Source organism: Marmota monax, unplaced genomic scaffold, assembly GCF_021218885.2.
Source record: "Marmota monax isolate L192 unplaced genomic scaffold, Marmota_monax_Labrador192_F-V1.1 WCK01_AAM20220418_F8-fsc00026, whole genome shotgun sequence".
In the NCBI taxonomy this organism is placed as follows: domain Eukaryota; kingdom Metazoa; phylum Chordata; class Mammalia; order Rodentia; family Sciuridae; genus Marmota; species Marmota monax.
In genome coordinates, this window is record NW_026693108.1 from 18,348,631 (window position 1) to 18,364,225 (window position 15,595).

The following is a 15,595-nucleotide window of genomic DNA, read 5'->3' on the forward strand; positions in this document are numbered from 1 at the left end:
CCTTGTTCTTAAACTGTGAATTTGTATATTGCCTATCCAATTACAAGAAATGTTTTCCCACAGCAAAGAACAATGTTTGTTCTATTATGGAGTATCCTCAATTTATTCCTATTTAAGGAAAAAAATATTGAATATGTTTCCTAAGGTACAATTCAAGTCAAGTTTATACCCAGTGGGGATAAAGTCAAATAAATAGTACAAGAGAACAATATCCTTTAAGGTACAAAAGTTCAATTATCTTTGTTTATACAAAAGTTTGCCCACAGGCAGAATTACCCTAGAATAAAAAAGCACAGCATAGCTATCTAAGAATTACGCTTTATTTATTTACTATTATAGCTTTGGATTTTGAGATATCGTTTCAAGCCTTATGCCTTCTGCATAAAAGCTATAGCATCTATATCCTATTTATTGCTAGATATATTTTATGCTAAAAGCACAGAGATATGCATGGATAATTTCCCATCATGAACAGCTACATTGAGGAATGGTTGTAAAATTTAAGTCCCCTGTTTGAGGAAAGGGAGGTATCTTATTTTCCATTATATCTTATCACTTTGCCAATTGCATATTATGGATGGTGCTATAATAATTTTCATCTTAATCTGCTCTTCCTCCAAGGCTCTAGAAAAAAGGCTTAAATATTAAGAACATTTCCACATTTTTAATAAAGGGTATTCATGGTTTACAATAAATTGTAATATTTAAAATTTTTAGCTGCCACTAATGCTAGTTAAAAAAATTCTAATTAGATAAAAGATAATAAAATAAAAAGATATTTGATAACAATTAATGTTGTTTGGAACACAGAACTTCAATTCATTTTCAATTTGTATAAAAATAGCAAATGTGTTCTTAATTTTATGAGACTTACCTCTTCAAAATTCAGTTCCAAGAGCCTTAGGTTCATCATACAATATAGTTGCTGGCTGAGTTATGAACTAATAAAGAATTTTATTTTCAATTGTAAGATAACCCTTTAATATCTTTTTGTTTGAAGCAAATTTCTCACATTCAAACTCTTGATTTTGACCCTAGTTACTAGTATGCAATTTTATTCATCACTGTCTCATTACATGTATTCTGCCTTTAGTGCTCCAATCTTTTGTTCACAAATTTCAGTCTAGTTGATTCTATTTGTGCATTATTCATTTTTATCATGCCCTGACTTTTTAAATTACACTAAATATTGAGAATATTTTATCAAATAGAATCATGAGTTAAAATCACTTGTTTTCATCTCTAGATATTTTACTATAAAAACTACATTTCTATCACTTTACAGAGTCAGACAGTAGAGAAGCATTAGAAATTTTCTGGCTCTGCCAAGCCATTACTCTTTCAATCTGTGTCAAAGATTAGCCTCTACCAGGTAATCAAATAATGTCCTGGCCACAACAATCAATGGCTTTCTTTCATTGAGTACTTTGGGAAAACAGGTTATAGTGTGTCTCACATCAACTCACATCAAAAGTTTCAGATCCTAAAGTCCATGTGGAAACCCATCCTATACCTACAGCCAGGGCTTCTGTGACTACTACGTTCCAGGCACCCACCACACAGCACAACCTTGGTAGATCTCACCACACCCTGGCCCATCTTGGCTTCAATTCTTTTCCTATTATTCCCAAGGCCCACTGATGACAACAATATACTCAGAATCTGACTACTTCTTACTTCCATTACCAACACTCTGGTTTAAATCACCATGATCTCTCTTCTAGATTATTACAATAACCACCTAACTGGGTTTCTTGATTCCAGTGTATCCCTGTATCTATAGGCTAGTCTAATGACTAAGTATTTTTAAATATAGCCAGATCTATAGCAAAAATTCCTGTTTCAGAAGAAAAGCCTAAGAGGCCCTACATGGTCTGCCACTGATGCCCAAAATGTTTTTCTTCCAGATATCTACATGACTAATGCCTTCGCTTTTTCCAAGTCTTTGCAACACTTAAGTATTTCTCCCTCACCTAGCTCTATGCAATCTGAATTATATTTGTTATTTGTTCATTTTCTGTATTCTCTGGATAAAAATGCAAACTATGAGGATAGGGATCTTACTTTTATTCAATGATACACCCCTAGCACTTAAAACAATGCTGGAAAAATAGCATTAATTCAGGAAAAATTACTGGATGAATGAACAGGTATTCAATGACCCATCACCTTTTGCTGTATGTGATGAACCATATATATGGTCCTACTCTATTTATGTCTTCTTCTGGGCACTATAAAGGACTAAAAATGAAAACAGTCAAGACATTGTACATAATAGTGTTACTATTAATTATCTATCTCTAATGTTAGTTTTCTAATTGCTTTTTGGTTAATTTCCACTTGCTTTTCCCACAAAAGCTATTTCAAATCATATATACACTTCTTATTCCATTTTATATCACTCCCTTTAGCTACAGCAGAGTTCACTGTTCCTAAGCACACTGCCATTAAGGATGGTAACCCCCAAAATTTGGTGCTCCAACAACCAGGTATAAAGGAGAAGAAAAAGTTGTTGTTATATTTGGGGTCTTAAAATGCCCCCTAATGGTTCATTTGTTGAAGATTTACTCATGAGCTGATAGCACTATTAGAAAGGAGGGGTTAGTGAAAGGAAATTAGGTTATTGAGGTATGACCTCAAGGAGATGTTGGGATACCCTCCTCTTTCTCCTCCTTTCTCCCTCCTTCCATGGGTGAACTTTGCTCTCACACATGTTCCCTGCCATGATCTTCTATTTCACCAAAAGCCCAAAGCAACAGGGCCAAGAAAACATGGAATAACACCTCTGAAACCATAAGTCAAAATCAATCTTTCTTCTTTTAATCTATTATCTCAGATACATCGTCACACTGATGGAAGACTAACACACAGTTATCATGTAACATATGTTACACAACAACCATGCCAAAACATAAATTGATATCTCATGATAAACTGTTATGAAGTAAATGCAAAAGATGAAAAAGATAGGTTATCTACTTGTAAAATAAATTCTTAAATATTTTAATAGTGTCATTATTCTATCTTTCCTATAAAAATAACCAAGTTATTATTAATCATATTAGATAAAATTTTGTATGGTCTTAAAATATCTAAAACTATGAATTCTTAAAATACAGTCTTTGTTATTTTTTTAATTAATTAGTTGCAGTGGCTATTTAACAGAAAAGTCACCCTTTTTAAAACTAAATGTGCTAACAACTATTAAAACATGCCCTATGAGAAAAGCTGAAAAGTCATGGACTACATTTGCAGGTAAATGGATGAAGCTGGAGAATAACATGCCAAGTGAAATAAGCCAACCACCCCCCCAAAAAAAAAAACCAAAGATGAATGTTTTCTCTGATAAACACATACTAACCCATAATGGGGGGAGATTGGGTCGGGAAGAATGAAGAAACTTTAGATTGTGCAGAAGGTAGTGAGGGCTGGAGGGGGTGTGGGAATGGGAAGGATGGTGGAATGAGATGGACATTATTACCCAATATACATGTATGATTACACTACCAGTGTGACTCTGAACCATGTTCAGACAGAGAAAGAAGTAGTTGTACTTCATTTGTGTAAAAAGTGTCAAAATGCATTCTACTGTCACATATAACTAATTAAGACAAATTTCAAAATAAAATAAATTTTAAAAAGAACATGCAAAATAAATAACTGTGTGTAAAAAGACATTTTAACTCCCTAATAATCAGGGAACCACATGTTTTGAAAATAAGGCACCACTTCACATCTATCTTTTTACTAAAACTTTCAAAATTCTGACAATAGGTTTTGGGAATGATGTAAAACAATGGCAATGTGCACAAACTACTATTGGGAATGTAAATTGATTCAGCTACCTAGAAGAGCAACTTTAGTTAGTAATCTAGTAAAAGTGACAATGCAGGATCCTATAAGCACAATTTCACTTCTACTTATAAAAAGAGAAACACACCCATGGAAACATTATCAAGAATGTTCACCACAACATAAATGTAAAAATAAGTTGGAAATTACTGAAATGCCCATCAACAGGAGACTGATAAATGTCACACATTTATAAAAAGTAATTTTACCTGAGTTCAATCCCCAGGATAAAAAAGGAATTTAATAAATCAAATAAAATGGATGGGATAAATAGGTAGACAGCATATGGGATAAATAGATAGGTGAGTCTCAAAACATAACAACTTGTCATCCCTTAGATAGTCTGCTTTTCCCAACAAACAGCTTTTAAGAATCATCCCTACGATTCCTTATGCAAAAGTGAGATTAAACTATTATTAGTGAATATAAAGATAAAATGATAATCTGATTAAATGTCAATTCATCTTCTAGACAGTACATGTACAGTCCTCATATTGAAAAGATTAACTGAAAATGTACATAAAATAAAGAAAGAATTGTTTTGCCTACTATGAGCAAGTTTCTATGCGTGTCAGAGTGAGATTATCATTGCCATAGGTAATATTATCATAGCTACCATCTATCAGAATTAAGACGATTTAAAGTTCACTTCTTAGAGTTTGCAAAGATAAACCCAGTTTTAAGTCCACAGTTAATTTTTTCTAGTATCAATAACATTTCATGCAAAGCAAGCTTTATTTCCAGCTGTAAAGTAATTTAAGCTCTTATAATTTTTACCTAGAATACAGAAAAATTACTTCTCTTTCATAATTAATAGTAACCTGCTAACACAGATTCAAAAGAAGCATTTTTTAACATTTCAGTGATAAAGGACAGTTGGATAAAGACCAGTTGCATGGATAGCTGCTCTATGAGAACATAATAAACCATGAGCTGCCTAAAACTGCAAGAGAAGAAAGAGCAATTACATTCAGAATGTAGAGAAATGCTATAATATACCCCATTCTGGTTTATAAATTAATAAACTAATAAACATATGTTAGGACTTTAGAAGTCTGAGGGAGCCAATAAAAGTGAAATACATTGAGTATTTGGATACCATGTACAACCTTAGCATGTGATAGTTCTGGTATTGGTAAGTAGTAAACAAATGTATTAAGCATCAATAGAAAGAAAGAGGGAGGAGAGAGAAAGAGAAAGGTAAAGAAGGAAGAGTGAGAGGGAGGGAATCTCATTTTAATTGGGAACCATCTTCTTGCTCAGTGCCATTGGTCCTCTATATATTCATGCAGTTCATTTGGCATTTGCTGAGTGTCTGCTCTAAGTGCTATAGACTGAGAGAAACAAGTCTCCCCGACACTGCCTGCCTAAGGCTATCTGATCTGTATCCTTGAGCTTTTGATAAAAGAATCCTTAGTGATAGAAATATCATTATTCTATAATTCCTTCCACCAAATACTCCTTCAAGAGATTATTTTAGATATCCATATTTTTAAAGCACAACTGAAGTAAATAAAATGAACTCTCTCTGTGCTTAACATTATAACATTTATACAAATATAATTGCCCTCCTGAGCATTATAATATATTCAAATACATTGTGTCTTTGACAATATATGTGTATATACATAGACAATTTAGTTTCCCAGTAGCTATATACTATCTCTGCACATTACAGTAGCTAGATCTAAAGAGAGAAATCCATACATTATATTCATATTTTCATTTCACCTGCTTTTTTTTAAATTTATGCTTATTTTATTTTAGAAGAGTCTGTAAAAATATTACAATGCTGTAAATATAGTGTTAGCAGCTGAGAAAAGAAGGTAAATTTTTGTTGTGGTAAGAAAACTTAACATGAGATCTACCATCTTAGCAAACATTTAATTGTGTAATACGGCATTGGTAACAATAGGCACGCAGTTGTACAGAAACTAATTTTGGTGTTGTCAGATCCTTAAAGTCCCTAACTAAAGGAATCATTTAATTTTTAGAATAGCTTAAACCAACAGCATGAAAAGTCTTTGTTATAAAATGCAGGCAGTCGTAATCAACATTTGCTCTTGTTGCTTTTTTTTTTTTTTTTTTGAAGACTGGTCTCACTTTTTTTTTTTAAATTTTTTATTGTTGGCTGTTCAAAACATTACATAGTTCTTGATATATCATATTTCACACTTTGATTCAAGTGGGTTATGAGCTCCCATTTTTACCCCATATACAGATTGCAGAATTACATCAGTTACACATCCATTGATTTACATATTGCCATACTAGTGTCTGTTGTGTTCTGCTGCCTTTCCTATCCTCTACTATCCCCCCTCCCCTCCCCTCCCCTCCCCTCTTCTCTCTCTGCCCCCTCTACTGACATTCATTTGTCCCCCTTGTATTATTTTTCCCTTTCCCCTCACTTCCTCTTGTATGTACTTTTGTATAGCTCTGAGGGTCTCCTTCCATTTCCATGCAATTTCCCTTCTCTCTCCCTTTCCCTCCCACCTCTCATCCCTGTTTAATATTAATCTTCTTCTCATGCTCTTCGACCCTACTCTGTTCTTAGTTACTCTCCTTATATCAAAGAAGACATTTGGCATTTGTTTTTTAGAGATTGGCTAGCTTCACTTAGCATAATCTGCTCTAATGCCATCCATTTCCCTGTAAATTCTATGATTTTGTCATTTTTTAATGCAGAGTAATACTCCATTGTGTATAAATGCCACATTTTTTTTATCCATTCATCTATTGAAGGGCATCTAGGTTGGTTCCACAGTCTTACTATTGTGAATTGTGCTGCTATGAACATTGATGTAGCAGTGTCCCTGTAGCATGCTCTTTTTATCACCTGCTTTTTAAAATAAGACATTAAAATCTTGAACATATTCCTACGTTGCATTAAAAATAGGAATGTAGTTTTCACTAAATTCTAGAATTTAACATTTCAACCTGAGAGGACAAGCTTGCCAATCTTTCAAGTACTTATAATTAAGGAATGAATATTTAATTAGCCAAAAGAATAAAATCATAAAAAAATGTGAAATCATTCCTCTTCTAAATATCATTTATCACTCAAAGTTTTGTAATAATATTCATTTTAGATGACATATATAAAACTAGAAATTTTCAAAAAATAAAGACTATCTACCATATATTTTATAAATACATGGATATATTTGAAGATGAGAGAAATATAGAAAGTTACACATATAAGGAAAAATATAGCACTAACTTCATCTCCTCAAGATTTCAACAAAACGCAATCTTCAAATAGTGCCCTCCAAAATATTCCTTAATTTTATTTTTGAAGGTGAAGCTAAAATTTCAGTTATTTTTTTTAATTTTAAGAATTCCCATTATCTTATTTGAAGGGATTTTAAAACTGACAAATTTGAACACTAGATAAGAGTTAATTTTTATAGTAAGTGACATATTCTGTCAATTTCCCCTATTTCTTCATGATTCGCAGTATACTTCAGCGTAAAAAAATATATATTTATTTGTTTTAAATTCTAAAATACTTTTAAAGAACAAAATCTCATAGTAAAATAGTAGAAGGAAAAGGAATTCTTGCCTCACTCCAGGCAGTTCTGTTTTATTCCTGAACACTGTTAAGCCCCTGCAAATGAAGAATAGTTATTGTCTGCACTATGACAAGACCAGCACTTCTCTTGCAAACAGCACTTCTTCACTGTGAACAGAAACAGGAATATCAGCTTGTTCCTTTTACTTTCTAAAATCCTGCATGAGTAGCCCTTAGGAAATAATGACATCCTAGGTCACAATTATGGGCCCTTCAACAACAGATTTTTGTATTAACTATTTTGTTTATTTTAAGGAAATTTGACTGAAACAAACTACAATAAATTCCTTAGGGGGAAAAAATGTAGAGTTGTCCCAGAGGCCAACTCTTGCCTAACCCATACGTACCCTGGTGGCAGACTCCAGAGCTAAATGCAAACTCCACATAGAATAATAATCTTATGATTCTAGTAGTACCTGGAGCCAGCCCACAGGGCTTCCTCTCTCCCCTTTGCACTTCCAAACTCACAGCTTTCATCTAAGAGTAGTGTGGGAACCACTAAATACGCAGACCAGAGGGATCATCCCAATTCAAGGGACTGTTCAAAAAAAAAATGTTTCCATGGAGTCCCGTAAAAGCCATAAGGGAAGACACCATAATATACCCCAGTACAACGTCTTTAATAATACTCAATACCACTTAAAAGAAAGTTAAAATTGTTGATGTAATGCATAGTAAAATATACATGAAGTATTTAAAAATTAAAGATCAAAACACAGCAAATCTACTTACATCATGGGAGAAGTGAATTGATTTTGCTATTAAATTTCTCTCAAGCAGACTAGATTTCCTAATAAAAATGTGTTGACTTTTTTTTTCTTGTGAAAATAAAGACCTGAAAATTTTTCAGCTCTTTTGATTGTATAGAAACTAGATAGACAGCATTTTACTTATTGAAAAATTATGCTAATCTGCTCAGTTATGATACAGCAAATAAGATCTCTCATATTGCTTTTAGCATATATATACTTATGCTTGTTTTCATGAAAATACGCCTAAAGCTATTTATTTTATTCTAAATTAAAGTCTGATATTCTTGAACAATAATTTATTCTAGTAAAGTTGGCCTTTGGGCAAATTTCTTCTAAATTTGTCTTGCCTATTCATGCTTCTTAAATAAAATTTGACATTCCAAGAAAAGAGAAAAATGACAATTTTTTAGAACAAATCATATTTAAGAATGTTTCTACCTTTTTACTTTTATAATTAAGTTTTAAATAAACAGCAAAAATCAACCTATTAAATGCAGAGGTGCAATTTATTAAACATAAAATAACAAAAGGCTACATAAAATTACCTGGCCCTCTGGTAGTTAAAGACAATCTCATACCCTAATATGCATTTCTGTTACTTAAATAGTTACCAATTTTTAGCAATATCACCAAAAGCTTTCAGTAGCTTCAATTCATCTTAAAATCTAAATATTCCAGGTTTTCCAATCTTTTGAATTGAATATGCTCCATCTTTATCAATTTATCTAAGAATATGTGAAAAGTCTGTGTCTGTGTCTTTGAAGGCAGCAGAAATGTTCAGCTACACTGAGGGCCTGTTAGTAACTGTAACACTTGCTCTTACCTACAAATACTGCTATTCAAAAAAACTGACTAAATTCATCATGATCTTCAGGCATCTTCTTATTTGGAGAAATGTAGTTTTGACATTAAAAGATGATAAATCATAAGAAAGCTTCCCAGTTTAAAAAATTCAATAACTCAAACTTAACATCTGTGTTTGAAGTCTTCTTCACTGAGTCTGGCTTACCTTTACCAGCATCTGTTTGACAACCACTAACCCTCTGTTTGGCTCAGGTTTTTCTATTCACTGCCCATTTACCTCTAAAATGCATCTTCTGTATTGTACACACTATCATTTTCATGAGAAATAATCATATCACTTCCAGTGGGTAGCTGCAACCTTCTAATTCAACCAGTTCAAACCACATTTCTTGGTCTAAAATGTATATCAAAAATTTTTTCTTCAACAATTTCATATGAATAAATCCCATGTCAGAATAAAATCACATTCTAAGCCATCTTAACACAATGTAAAATTAATAGCATCTTAAAATCTAACATTTTAACATTTATATAAAAATATCATCAATTCATCATGTACTACATTTAACTCAACTTAAATTTTATTCTGATTTGTTGTATTTATTTTATTTAGTAAGTATGGCTTTAAAAATTAATCAGCTATGTGTGCAAACAAAGCAAATTATTTAAATACATTGACATTAATATACTTATTAAAAAAGAATATTAACAGAAGTTATATCCTATGTTGAACAAAAGCAATAAATTTGTTTGAAAAGCAATGTAATATAGATATATTCATTCTAGTCATATACAGAGTAGCTAATGCTTTATAAAAGGGAAAAATAAATTAAGCTATTTTATTGTAGCAATAAGAAATTTTATGGAAGAGATGACTAAAATAAGAAAAATATCATGTATTTTTCATTTTGCTCCTTAATTTTATAACTCATTAATTTTATTTCTGAACATATTGTTTGAAATATAGCTGAGTTGTGGTCTTAGCTGACCCTTAAACATCCAATTAATATTCCCCAGTTGATTATTTACCAGGCCTACCTGCCTGCACTTTGATATAACTGAACTGATACTCTCATGAAAACCACATAAGGGAATGGGGTTGTAACTTAGTGATAGAGTGCTTGCCTAGCATTCATGAGGCACTGGGTTCGATTCTCAGCACCACATACAAATAAATAAAATAACAACTAAAATTTTTTTAAAAAAAAACACATGAAGGTACAGGGGAAAACTCAGACAAATATTTCTTCAAATCATATTTTTAAAAATTTACCTATAACTACCCAGATAAAAGCAATGAGATTTTATGCTGTAGACATTTTTCATGAAACTTAATAATTATGTATGTTCACACTTAAGTAAAACCATGGGTCAGAATACTGGAGAACCCAAAAGAACCCTATAAATTTAGGCATGTGTATAACGACAACTTTAGTAATATAACTGTTTCTCTAGTCCAACTCAAAAATATGCCCAAGATAACCTCCAAAACAAATTATAAAGGTTAGAAAAAGATAAAACTTCACTTTATGCCAAAATAGTATGCAAATATAAGGAAATATACCTAGTCACATTTACCATTATCACTGAAATAGGCAAATTACACAGAACTGGTCCTTAGTTCCAAAGCTCAAACACATTTACCTTGAAAAGCAGCTGCATTTCGAGATATTAGCAGCTTTAATGTAGAGGTGGATGCTTGAAGCACCTGCTGCAGATCTTGGCGAGCTGCAATTTGGTATCTCTCCTCCATCTTCCTTGTGCAACATGTTGGCTTTTTAGATATGCAAACCTGAAGATCAGGTCCTGAAACATATATAAGATTTTCCAGAATGATCATCTATCCATTAAAAAAATATTACATGTTATATGTCATGCATTATAAGTCCTACATACAAGGGGTTCATATTTTTATTAAATTATTCAGTTATTGTAATTTGTTATACATGATGGCAGAATGCAATTCATTTCATATTACACATCCAGAGCACAATTTTTCAAGACACTGGTTGTACACAAAGTATTTTCACACCATTCGTGTCTTATACATGTACTTAGGGTAATGATATCTAACTCATTCCACCATCATTCTTACCCCCTTGCCCCCTCCCTTCCCCTCCCTCCCCTGTGCCCTATCTAAATTTCCTCCATTCCTCCCATGCTCCCCCCACCATTGCCATTATGAGTCAGCATCCTTATATCAGGCCTTTGTTTTTTCAGGATTGGCTTACTTCATTGAGGGTGATATTTTTCAACTCCATCCATTTACCTGAAAATGCCATGATTTTATTCTCTTTTAATGCTGAGTAATGTTCCATTGTGTATATATGCCAAAGTTTCCCTATCCATTCATCTACTGAAGGGTATCTGGGTTGGTTCCACAATGTAGCTATTGTGAATTGTGCTGCTATAAACACTGATATGGCTGTATCCCTGTAGTATGCTATTTTTAAGTCCTTGGGGAAGTGGTTAATATTCTATGTGAGGAATTGATTTACCAAAACTACTTACTGTAAGAAAAATTCTCTATCATCCATTAATACAACCATGAAAAAAATTCCAAACCACTAACTCTTTGCTCAATAATTCAAATTCTTGATCTAATATTAATTATGTCTACCAATATGTGGCAAATTAACTACTACATAAGCAATAGATCAGAAAGAGTTAATTTTTGCTTATTTTATCAATTTGGCCAAACTTATTTAAACTAAATATGTAGTAGAAAATCATACAGGCTAAAATGGTTTTCTTCATGAAGAAGTGAAATCAAATTTTGTGCATCAAATAAAGGTCAAAGAACATCATCTGATTTCTCAACTCCCATGATGCTTGTGCTTCTTGAGGAATAAATATCCTCTGCAATAAAATGACAGTAGATTGAAATCCCCTGTGGGCCCAAATCCAAGATCCAAGACTCTACTCACTATATATCTGTCTAGAGGCAATTCCTACCATTAAATCACTTTTTGGTTGTATAATCATACATAGAAAACCCAGTGAGGATGAATGTTATATTAAATGTAAAGTCATTACACATACAGAAGACTTGTACTTAAAAAATAATTTTCTAACATGATGAACAATTCTCATCCTGGATAGAGATGCTAAGAAAGCACCTGAATACACAGCACATGTGGTAGAAGACAAACAGGAAAAGGTATGACACAGGGGACAGTTAGCCTCTGAAAAGGGAACCAACCCCTAATGGAACACCACAATGTGCAGGCATCCCAAGCCTACAAGTTGTTTTCTAATGCTCGTGACAAGTTTACTTACAAGCCCTGAAACAGTTATTCCCTAATTTCAGAACAGGAAGAGTGCTGTGGCCCTTGTTGTCTGGGGAGTCTCATAGCTCCCACATTAGCTCTGCATAGACTGATTTTAGATCAGTAAAATATGCCTGTGCACGCACACAAATGCATACATGTGACAGCCTTCACACTGTTCAAGCTCTTCCTATTTCTTCACACAGTCAGCCTCAGGTTTTACATTTCCAAAAGTTGGTTCTGGATAAGATCAAAACATTTGAAATCACTCTGAGCTTCCTGCCAACATAAGACACCAACATTTCTAATAATTTCAGCTTTGGTTTGTTGAAGATAGACAACAACTGACAGCATTTGAGCATTTTACAAAGGCTAAGAAGCATAAAATATTTATAAGTGTCACAGTAGGTAACATGTTGGCAATTGTTTTTCATTTATCTTACCTAAAGTTATACAAAAGCTAATTCTATTTCAAATAGTAAAATTGATTGAAAGAAACAAAGCTATCTTCTCAGTTTTATTCCTAAATGGAAGGACTGAGGAATTAGCATTCAGAGAAGAGCAACAATAGAGACTGGGGAAAAGAACCAAATGAATAAATATTGAGGTGTACAAATCTATTTAGTGTGGGAATAACTACTAGGGGATTTTAAAATAATAATAACAATAATAATCTCTCACTGTAAATATGCCTATTGAGGTCAAATATCTAACACTGTTTGGCTAGATTATATTCAAAAACATGGTCTATAAAGGACCCCTGAGATGTGACCCTTCTTCCCACTCCCTGTCCAGAAACAGAGGCCTCAGTACTCTTCCTTTCACAAGCAGGCCCATTTCAGTTCCTCATATTCACGATGCCACAGAGTCATTCCCCAATACTTTCTTCTATCTGGGGCACTCTTGTCCAGCTATGTTCACCCACACATGCACCAAACACCTACCATTACCTAGTTCATTACTATCCATTTTTCTTAAGATCCCCACTCTGTCTTCCCTAGAGAAACTTTCTGTAAACTCCCAGTTAACACAAGTCCAGATAACATGACATTAGGGCCACATATCTCTCCACTGCACATGTCATCTTTGTACTTTTATATGCTTTCAGGTGCTTCTAATTAATTTGTTCCCTCACCAATACTTTAAGTTCCAATCAGGGAACCATTTTGCTTGCTTTTATATTCCAGTTGCACAGAACATTGCCTAATACATGCTAAACACACAATAATGCACATGTATTATCTAATTTAATCATCACTATGATATTACTGCCACATTTACACATGAGGAGATGAACACATAAAGAGGCTATCCAGTGTCAGGGTTGGGTACAATGTAGCTCAATGGTAGAGTGCTTGCCTAGCATGCAAAAGGACCTGGGTTCAATCTTCAATACTGCAAAAGAAAAGAAATGGATAAAGAAAAGGAAAAATGAAAACTGTCCAGATTACAAAATGGTAGAGCTGGTATTTGGGAAGCAGGCAAACTAACTCAGAAGAACTATGTTCTTCACCATTATTCCACTAGAGGAAAGAAAGTCTTAAATTTATAAATGGATTGTTTATAGACATAACTAGCCATCTCCTATTCCTGTTCTGAAAGAAGGCATCTGTTTAGTAAGTTGCAAGAAAATAAATTTTAGGTTAGGAATTATCCAAGGAGATTTATCAAAATAAAACAGACTAAAATACAAAGCTATAGACTTGCCATTTGCTTCTTTGCCCAAATTTAAGTGGTAGAAAATACATTAGAAAGATGCAACAAATTGCCTCTACTGTTATCCTAAATATCATGTAGGAGAAAAACCATTATGCCTCAGCAACTCTGAGTAAGCAAACATAGCAATTTAGACCACTTAGCCAAAGTACATTCCTCAAGTTGATGAGAGTGTGCACTGATTAATTCAGACTTTCATTTAAAATCTTAGAAATTTGTAGTGACAAGATAAAATTAAATTCCAAACCAAATCAGAACTATAGCACCATAACTAGGCACAATACTTACCTATTAGGCACGATATTTTTCATTAATATCACCTACAAGATATGCTTAAATAACTTAGAATTGGGGTGCCAGTAGAAGGAAAAGAGTTGGTAAAAAAGATTCCAGTTCCCTTTGTTCCTTCCTGTATCAGTCCAAGAGACAGACAAGATGGACTAAACAAGATCCTCAGGGAAAGGACCATGTCTTACTTGTTTCTAGAATAAGCACAAAGGACATAAGATGCTTGTTGATTAAAAAAAAAAAAAAAAAAAGCCCAGACTACAGTTTTCCTGTTGTAAGTAAAACAGGCATCATAAGAAAGCAAAGCTAGAATTAACCCATAACATACCACATGGCAATAAGAGATATTTTAAAAAAGATTTCAAAGCTTGGCTTTAAGAAACATTGCATAATTTCAGGATGATATGAAACAGTGAGAGTACCCACGCTCTAGGGCAGCTGTCAAGTTTCTGAACAATAAAATCAAACTTTGCAAGAAATACTAAAAACAAAATAAAATAGTGTTCCTCCAGTCAGAAGCCTTCAACCAAAATCATTGGTGCTTTCTGGATTTCTTACCTAGAAGCAGCAGTATTGTTTAATAGCTACTCCTTTCTGTTCTCCAGCATAAGAAACCTGAAGCCATCTACCTGCTGGTGTGTTTAGTATGCTAAAGTAGAAACATTTTAACAGGGAGGCATTCTGAAAAGACGGCGGCAAGGGCAGCATGGTTTTCACTATCTCCAAATCCTCATATAAAACCAGACAGTACAAAACAAATCCACAACAACTACTACAAACTAGTTAACATGATATCAATATACCCCCAAAACTTCAAAATACAAAGAGAATGGAACAGACCAGCAATAGCTACAATATCTTCACAGTATCAGTATTTGGACAAGAGGGAAAAGAAGGAAGCAATGAAGGAATGTCTGAAGGACTTGAGAACAAGAGAAACCCAAAGTATTGAATAGAATTCACAGGAAGGCAGAACAGACTGATTTGGGAATAGCAGTGGGGCTGGAAGAATTCTGCCCTCTCAATTATTGAATGTGTGTGATGGATCAATAAGAGAAACAAATAAGTGAACAAGGGGCAACAAGTCTCCCTTCCAAGACAGACCCTTCACAGAAGAGAAACTTCTAGAAGTGGAAACAGAATTCAACAGAGCAGGGAATAAACAGACATAGAAAAAGAAGGTCTAGACCAAAGCAGAAAGGGAAACAAATGCAGGAAATGCCAGGAAACAAGCAACCATGTTTTTGAATGCCAAATGAAAACATCAGAAGAGGAAATCCAGTCAAGTTAGAACAGCTATTCTGAAGCACGTCTCAACTGAAATGTTCAGAAAAACTAACTTC

The 15,595-nt window shown here is 33.5% G+C and overlaps 1 protein-coding gene across 3 annotated transcripts in view; it reads right to left on the minus strand.

The window, feature by feature from the left end:
• Positions 1–15,595, minus strand: part of Gpc5 (glypican 5) — a 624,390-nt gene that overhangs the window by 566,199 nt on the left and 42,596 nt on the right. For all 3 annotated transcript variants that reach the window (XM_046454999.2, XM_058582790.1, XM_058582791.1), the window contains exon 2: positions 10,624–10,785. In XM_046454999.2, coding sequence (XP_046310955.2) covers positions 10,624–10,785 — 162 coding nt within the window. The remainder of the gene's footprint in view (positions 1–10,623; positions 10,786–15,595) is intronic.